The sequence below is a fragment of the Prunus dulcis genome, chromosome 1, assembly GCF_902201215.1.
Source record: "Prunus dulcis chromosome 1, ALMONDv2, whole genome shotgun sequence".
NCBI lineage: Eukaryota > Viridiplantae > Streptophyta > Magnoliopsida > Rosales > Rosaceae > Prunus > Prunus dulcis.
In genome coordinates, this window is record NC_047650.1 from 3,679,108 (window position 1) to 3,687,832 (window position 8,725).

At 38.1% G+C, this 8,725-nt stretch overlaps 2 protein-coding genes across 2 annotated transcripts; both read right to left on the reverse strand.

The window, feature by feature from the left end:
- Positions 1–3,232: 3,232 nt before the first annotated feature.
- On the reverse strand, positions 3,233–5,060 carry LOC117615129 (ammonium transporter 1 member 1-like). The gene has a single exon (XM_034344141.1). The coding sequence runs from the start codon at positions 4,983–4,985 to the stop codon at positions 3,471–3,473; it is 1,515 nt and encodes a 504-aa protein (XP_034200032.1). The 5' UTR covers positions 4,986–5,060; the 3' UTR covers positions 3,233–3,470.
- A 3,005-nt stretch (positions 5,061–8,065) lies between these two features.
- LOC117615860 lies at positions 8,066–8,470 on the reverse strand. Its single transcript, XM_034345022.1, has one exon. It carries the CDS (start codon positions 8,468–8,470, stop codon positions 8,066–8,068), a length of 405 nt encoding a protein of 134 aa, XP_034200913.1.
- Between the last annotated feature and the right edge of the window lie 255 nt (positions 8,471–8,725).

The window sequence follows — 8,725 nt, forward strand, 5'->3', positions numbered from 1 at the left end:
TACTTTGACATTGTATTAAATTGGATACACAATATTCTATTAAATTCAAATCTCTATAATAGAAAAAGAATACAATAGTAACATTGGAAATTTCATGGATTCACCACACAAAAAGATTTCAGATATGAAATCGGATATCGTTAAGAAAGAGAGCATAATCAAGATATAAACTCTATTTCGTGTCAAAGCTCGTTTTATAAGAACACATTTGAGTTTAGAAGAAAACAGCCAAAATTCGTCAATTTATAATAGAGGGAAAAATCAAACTTGGGATCTCTTCGTCTCATTTGTTTTGTTATAACCATATCTCACGTCTACAAATGAAGTCCAAATATTTTGTGAGACTAAATTATTGAAACAAAATCGTACCCTCTTTTTGAAAAAAAACGCACACATACACAATGGAAAAAAGAGAAAATAAAATTCAAAAGATTAGAGAAGAAACCAGTTTTCAAACTGAAGTTCCCATCACGACTAGCTGATAAGATATTCAACTTAAAATTACCACCAGAGAGTTTCATGCGGTTGTCAAGTACCAGAAATTCTTAAATTATGTGTAAAGGACAAGTTTTTCTGTGCATTTAACCTTAATCAAATGACCTTTGACTTTCTCTCTCTTTGGGTAAGGTTGACGAAATGACTTTGTTCTAGAGAATGACAGATTGCAAACCCAATGGGAATACAAAATTTCACGAAGGTACACACAATGCGTTCACATTTGAATCCATCGCAAACAACAACATCAAATGTTCAACTTTGCTTTATGATTTGCAACTCTCAACAGCTAGACTAAATGTCTATATGATTCAAAAATGTCACTTCTTCCTCTCCTCTTCAGTCAAAATTAAAATCCTACTACATACTCACAAACTTTCTTCAAAACGTGAGCGTATAAGATCATCAATATTCAGTATAAAACTTGAAAAAGAAACTCTCATATCATAAAAAGAGCAAAATCTCATAAGGCGAATGTGAAAACTTCGAAGAAAAAAAATTCTTCATTCATTTTCCGTCAAATAATATTGGAAGAAAATTCCAACTCAAGATCTACAACACACCACTCAAATATATTATCAGTAAGTTATGGTTGTGGTCACTTGACATCCATGACTTGATAGTATGTTGTTAAATAAAGTGACAAAAATAGTTAAAGCATAAATTCGCAACACAAGGATGGAGGCGGGCGGCCAAGTCTACAAGGCAACGTTGAAAGTCGTCGTCAATGTCATAGACCAACCCACCACCGTTTGCTTTGGTAGCTTTCGGGTTTATGTCTTTCACACTTGGATATTTGACTGACCGCTTTTCTTCTTTAATGCAACCAATTGCAATACCAATCGATTTCCAAGCCAATCTGCATCATTTATTCTGGGAAAATACTCCTCTATTGAAGAATTCTTACTTTCTGTGAAAGGGGTACAGCTTAATCGAAAGAAAAATTGACTTGCAAATTAATGATTTAAAATTTAAAATTCAATGGTATTTCGGTGATGTATGTGTGAAATCCCAAAATACTCGTTTATTGGAATTAAGAATTTTGACTTTCCGTTAAAGTGATATAGCTCAGTTGAAAAATGCATTGATTTGCATACTAGTGGTCTAAATTTGAACTTCCATAATATTTTGATAGTGTGTGCGTGAGAAACCTCAATTCCCTTATAATTTAGACTATCATTTATATTAATAAATTAATAAAAAGAACTCATACTTTCCTAGTGATGCCTGTATTTTTTTTATTTTTATTTTTTACTTTTAAGGATTACTTTTTGGATACTCACCAATTTGTGACTTTCAGGAAAAAGAGAGGAATAATATCCATCATTCCACCTCAAAATGATGATTTTGTTTTGTTTTACATCAAAAAACGAAACACAAAGATCATCATTTTGCTACAGTTTTCATTTAAATTCCAAACTTAGGCTGCTCCTTCCCAATTAGACTTTTCTTTTTCTGAAAACTAATTAATTCATTGTTAATAACTTAAGGCTATCACCAAGTCAATATTCAACGGAAGCTTGGATTGGAAAAACAATGTGAAGGATAATAGGACGCAATTATATCCCACGATTGTCCCAGCTCCTTTATATCATGTCGACATCATCATTCCATGGAAGAATATATTTATGACAATATATTATCAACCAATTAATTACAAGTGAGACATGCGTAGAAATTACTTAAACATGCCGTGCTTATTTCTATAATTGAATTTAAGAAATAATGTTATATTGAGTCTTTCTAAACTTTGGATGTCCTTACTGAATAAAAATAAAGGTATTCCATTTTTGGGTTGTAATTTAGCAATCGGAACTATTCATTTTTTAGGTTCATTTTTAAGGATTATCATGTTAGATCGGAAATTTGTTTATCCACACTTGATTTTGCATATTTTCGTTTCAGCTTTACCTAACAAATTGTGTGCGTGTGTTGCACATTTTATATGATCAGAAAATTTCCGATTTGGATGAGTTTTTAGTGATGAGCCTTGAAACATGACTTAAAATATATATAAGATTCGGAACGCTAAATTATATTGTGGGGTAATCCTAAAAAGAATGTGTGCATTTTGTTTTTAAATAAGCACATTCTTAAGATAGAAAAACTGACGTTGTATTTGTCATATTTGCTAAACAAGCTGATGCATCTATGACAAAGAGAGCATAAAAAATCAAGTGCAACGTTCGCTTCTAAACTAATTTTTTTATGAAGTAAATTTTGCAAAATGAATATAATTATGTATTTATCTCTCGTCACTCTTACAAAAAAAAATTACATATAATCATACGTATCAAAGAAAAATAAAATCATATTTTATGAGACGTGACACTACAAACAATATAACAAGGCCATGCTATCTCCAAGTTCACAAGCCATATACTGGTTTGACATTCCATCCAAGTTCCATCTTTGTGGCTTCAGAAAATTCTCCTCAGCCAAAAGTCTACTGGCCCTGGCCTCCATACTCTATAATTTCAGTTAAAGTCAGAATTCAATCAAATGAATGAATCCAAAATGTTTCACATTGATTTGCTTTCTTCTTTTGTCACTTCCCATTTCATTCACAATCACAAAACAAAGCCAGCCACATTTCTTTTGGCTTTCAACAAAAGCACTTGTACCCATTTCCCAGAATAGTTAATTGCTCATGAACGAAGTACATTTTCAGTATTCAAATAAGTGCCACAAAAATATTTCATTTTAATTTTAATAAAATAGAAAATAGACAGTCACCTGAATAATAATAATAATAATTTACATAAATAAGAAAAATGTAAAATCTCAATCCAACACAAACTTATCTTCAACATGCAAATCATTATCAACCACAACCACCCCATTACAAAAGGAAACATTATTTTACACAAATCCTACATATAATAATTAGTCAACAATTACTATTCAAAAATATCAAACCCATAAAATTTTTTTTCTAAAAAAAAAAGAAAAAAAGAAGAAGAGGAAATTAGCTTCTAAACGGAAGTGGGTGTTGAAGAAGCATTTGGTTCTACTTTTCTAAGCTGAATCGTCGTTGGCTTCTCCGAGTCCTCGTCGTCATGGTACACGTAAGCAAACCCACCATGCCGGGTCAGATCCATACCCGCCATCTCATCCTCGGCCGAAATCCTCAGCAGCTTCAGCTTATGAAGCACGAAGAAAAGGGGCCCCATCGTGGCACTGACCCACCCGATAATCACCACAATCTGGATCAAGTGGGCCCCCAGCATCTTCCCTCCGCCGCCCATGAACAACCCGTAAGGCCGATCCGATTTTCCCCCGTACACCTCGTTCACGTACTTCTTGGTAGCAAACAGCGCCGTGAAGATAATTCCCCACGCGCCGCATCCGCCGTGGAGCTGCGCCGCCTCCAACGGATCGTCGTATTTCACCTTCTCGGCCAACTTGTTGCACGAGATCAAAACGATGGCGGCGACGAAGCCGCATACGATTGCTGCCCACGGCTCTACGACGGAGCACCCCGCCGTTATCGCCGCGAAGCCGCCGAGAAGTCCGTTACAAACGTCCGTTACGTTCCAATGACCCGAGAGGATCCTCTTTCCGAAGAGAGTTGTCAAAGCGGCAGTGCAGCCGGCGAGGGTGGTCGTCACGGCGGTGCGGCCCACCGCCGACCATTGCCCGTAATATGACATGGATCCGGTCCCATACGGACTCAGGATCTTGTTGAAAGAACCCGGGTTGAACCCATACCACCCGAACCAGAGCAAGAACGTGCCCAAGACTACCAAAGAAGCGCTGTGTCCGCGGAGAGCGACGGACCGGCCGGAGTGGTCGAACCGGCCGATTCTCGGACCCTCGATGAACGCTCCCCAGAGGCCGGCGATGCCTCCGACCATATGGACCACACCCGACCCGGCGAAATCGATGACTCCGGATCCGAAAAGTAGGTTTTGGGTATTTGCAGCGCTGGCCCAGCCGTCGGTTGACCAGAACCAGTGGGAGACGACCGGGTAGACGAAGCCAGTGAGGAAGGAGGAGTAGATGAGGTAGGCGACGAACTGGGTCCTCTCTGCGATGGAGCCGCTGGTGATGCCGGCGGCGGCGATGGCGAAGGCCCACTGGTAGAGGAAGTTGCTGTAGTCGAAGGAGTCGGAAGGGATGTCTTTGAGGCCGAAGAAGTGGCGGCCGATGAAGCCGTTGGAGGGGCCGCCGAAGGCGAAAGCGAAGCCGAAGAGGTAGTAGAAGATCCCACCGGTAGCGGCGTCGAGGACATTGGTGAGCATGATGTTCATGGTGTTCTTGGCTCGGACGGAGCCCGCGCAGAGCATGGCGAAGCCGAGCTGCATTGAGAAGACGAGGTAGGCGGAGAAGAGGAGGTAAGTGGTGTCGACGGCGTGGGCGGTGTCGGAGAGCTTGGAGGACACGGCGGCAAACTGGGAGCAGATGAAGTCGGCTGCAGCGGTGTTGTTGGGACCCAGCAGCTGGGCCAGTTGGGCTGAGGAGCAGTCTAAGGTAGCCCACGTCGCCATTGTAGCACAGAAGAGAGAGAGAGAGAGAGAGAGAAGAGAGGAAGAGAGGAAGAGAGGATAAGTAAAAGTCTAGGTCCTCATCTACCTCTCTATAGCAGGCACCGTTGGGTGGATGCTGCTTATGTATATAGGATAGGAGAGAGAGGCACGAGCTTTGATTTTTGGAGCAATGTGGGCCCATTTCTTGTAGTGTTCATATATGATTGGAAGATTTTGTAGACTCATCACCTGATTTCATTTTTGGAAAAGTTAGGAATATACACGGTCAGGATTCAGATCCATGCAGGTCTTGGGGGGGTTTTGTCATTTTTCATTATTAATATTCTACTAAAATTGAACATTAGTACAATTAGCATATTAAAATAATTTCCTCCAGTGGAGGGAATAATAACTTTAGGCGCTAACTTTCATTTTAATTTAGACACATGTTCGATACTAGACAATAATCTTAAGATATAAATGAAATAATAATCGAGTCCTATGTTTTTGTTCGATGGCTTTCCACATGCTAAACTTTACTTTTCTCAAGATAAAATGTAAAGGTACATGATCTTTTGCTTAATTAAGTGACAAAATTTAGGGTACGATTAAAAACGTGATGAATGCGGTGTGGGAACATGAATTTAATTAGGTTTAAAATACTTAATTAAGAGTTCGATTCCGTCTAATTCATGCAGCTTGCCTAGCATCCCGTCTAATTCATGGCAGTTATATTGAATATTTTGATTTCAATTAGCAAAGCAATGATCTCATTGTTTGATATTTGACAAGACTTGTTAACTAACCAAAAAAATTGTAACTTTATTTTTTATTTTTTATAAAAATGCGATAGATTGTATTTTTGATTAAAGCCTAAAGGTGGTCAGATAGAAGGGAAGTGTAAATCCACAAAGCAGTAACAATAATATCCTACAGGGAAACGTTGAGACCAAACTCATTCAGCATCCAAAGAGTGACCACAACTTCCTCCAAATGGCCAAATCAACAAACAGTATCTATACGCAAAAACGAAAGAATTGAAAAGGAACGAAATGTAATACTCCCAGATGGACTTGGATGCGTCTTTTTTTTTTTTTTTGGGGGTTGGGAGAGGAATATTTGGGGAATTTGCTCTAAAATTTTCCAAAACATTTGCTTTCCTCCATGAAGAATATTTTACTTGGGGCTTGTTTGATAACCATTTTAATGGGGGGTGTATTCAATTGAAATTTTAATATATTGTTTTTAAGCTTAAAAGTCCAGTTGTATCTAATTAGGATTTTTAAGTAATCAATAAAAATCTGGTGGTATTCAATTAATATTTTTAAATAATCAATCCAAGTCTTGTGGTATTCAATTAGGACTTTTAAAAGATAAGAAAAAGCACGGTGGTATTAAAAAACTTACCGATTTTGAGATATTTCGTAAAATGGTGTATTGTGTGAGACTTTTGAGTGGGTGATATAAATACCAAACCCCATAAAAAAAAATCCCACCCTCTATGCATGATTCTCACGTTTTTTTTATTTTTGGGGAAGATGAACAAATGAAGATAAACAAGGTACTCATGTCTTTACAAGAGCTTGGTTAACCAGACTCGATCCTTCTGTATTTAGTGGATAGACTCAGATAGCTGTCTTTGTTTTCTTTGCTTTCTCTAATCTAAACAATAATTTCATATACATTGCTTTCAATAGTAGTTCATATTATGCAATATGCGTCCATTTTTCTTAATAGATTTTCAGCTTGTTTATTTCGTTTGATTTATTTGTCTTTCTTTAATCAATTTGTGGAATTAATTTGACTAACAAGTGTTCTATACTAATATCATGTCATAGCTGGACCATATTTTGACTTGTTTTCAGCTGACAAGTGTTCTATACTAGTATCATGTCATAGCTGGACCATATTTTGAATTGTTTTCAGCTGTCCAGTTTCTTATTGAATTGATTCAATTAACTTGTCTGTTGTAATATTTATAAATTCAATTAATCTTGTAGCTTGTTCCGACGTCAATTCTCAGTTCCAAACCAAGTTCTCTATCCAAAACTTAATAGCTGTATGGTTTTAGTTCAATGATCGTTATGTTTGAAGTTTGGGACCGCTATGGTTTTAGCTCTAGAACAGGATGATTTGAAGAAAACCGTACACGATAGATAGTAATGATAACTTGAGCTAAGATTGGTGTAACTTCAACTTTCTGCATCTTTAAAGGCTTGGCATCCTTCAACTAATGGATGAAAGATGGCTAACCCGAATCCAATCCACACTTTGGTGAAATCTATTTTGGAGAATATGAGAAAGTCCTACATGAATTAAAATCATAAGTAAAATCTTGGAATTACAATCTATTAAAATCATAAGAAAAATCATGTAATTACAAATCATGCTGAAATCTATTACATTAAAATCATGTAATTACAATCTATTAAAATCTCAATCTATTAGTTTTTATTTTTCAGTTTTTGTGCTAGAGTATAGAGGGAAAAAAAAGAAGAGAATGTGAGTAAAGATGGGATTGAGAGAAGGAAGATAAGAGGAGTGGATGAGAGTGAGGAGTAAAGTGAAAAAAAAAAAAAATTACAAACTAAAACCTATTTGAAATTGTTTTCACTTTTGTTACTCATCCCTCCCATCATCACCTCTCAATCTCATCCTTTTTTTTTTTGGATGAAGAAGCTTTCATTGATAACAAAGGAGGCATACAAACTGATACTAACCTGATGAGATAATAGAAACTCAGGTAAAAAAACTAAACTCGCAGAGTCTAGAAACCAGTTTTTCCCCACAGAGACAAAAACATTAAAAACAAAAATTACAATTAAGGGGGACTTGGAAGTCCATCAGAAGCTAGAACCCGCACCAGGGACGGAGGTGGCTGGTTAGCCCATCCTTGCGGACACCGCCCTTAATCCTATTGCCGCCGTCACGTGAGCCACGCGATTTGCTCCACGAGGGATCCAACGCCATTCCACATTAGAGAAACCTGCACTCAGGCGTCTGATCTCTTCTAGCAAAGGGAGAATGGTCCAGGCCTTCGTGCATACATTACCCTTGATATTATCAATGAGGACTTTTGAGTTCGATTCCATCTCTAACTTTCAGTAGCCTCTCAGTCTTGCGCATCTTAGAGCCTCGATAGTTGCTTCAATTTCTGAATTCAAGGCACTATTACAACAATGTTTACTAGCAAAACCATAGCAGAAATCCTTGTTCTGATTTCTCATCACCACACCCAATCCTGCCTCATGGTTTTTCCAAGCATCATCGAAGTTGATCTTAATTGCACTGTTAACAGGGGGTTTCCAAATACCAATGGGCTGGGTGAAAAAACCAGCCCCATTTCTGGTGGAGATAGCATGGCGCCTCACCGCTTCAAATTCCTCAGCTGTTGAGGCAGCCTGTTCCACCACAGTTCTGGGATCGATTGTAATGTCCTCAAAAAGAAACTTGCACCTTGCTTTCCATATCTCCCACGAGATAAAACTAACCAGGACAGAACCCATACTCTTTCAGATTTGGAAAACATCTGACTATTTAACAGCCCATTGAACCAGCGGTCAAACGTAGTGAGACTTTGAAGGTTCACACGGTAATTTAATGGGGAGCCAAACCAGACAACTTGGGTCCAAGGACACAGAAAGATAGCGTGTTCCTCAGATTCTTCATACTAATTGCATATGGGGCAAATTGGAGAGTGGGAGTCGCCCAAATATCCTTCCACACACCTCTTTCAATCACATGGGACGACCGGTTATTCC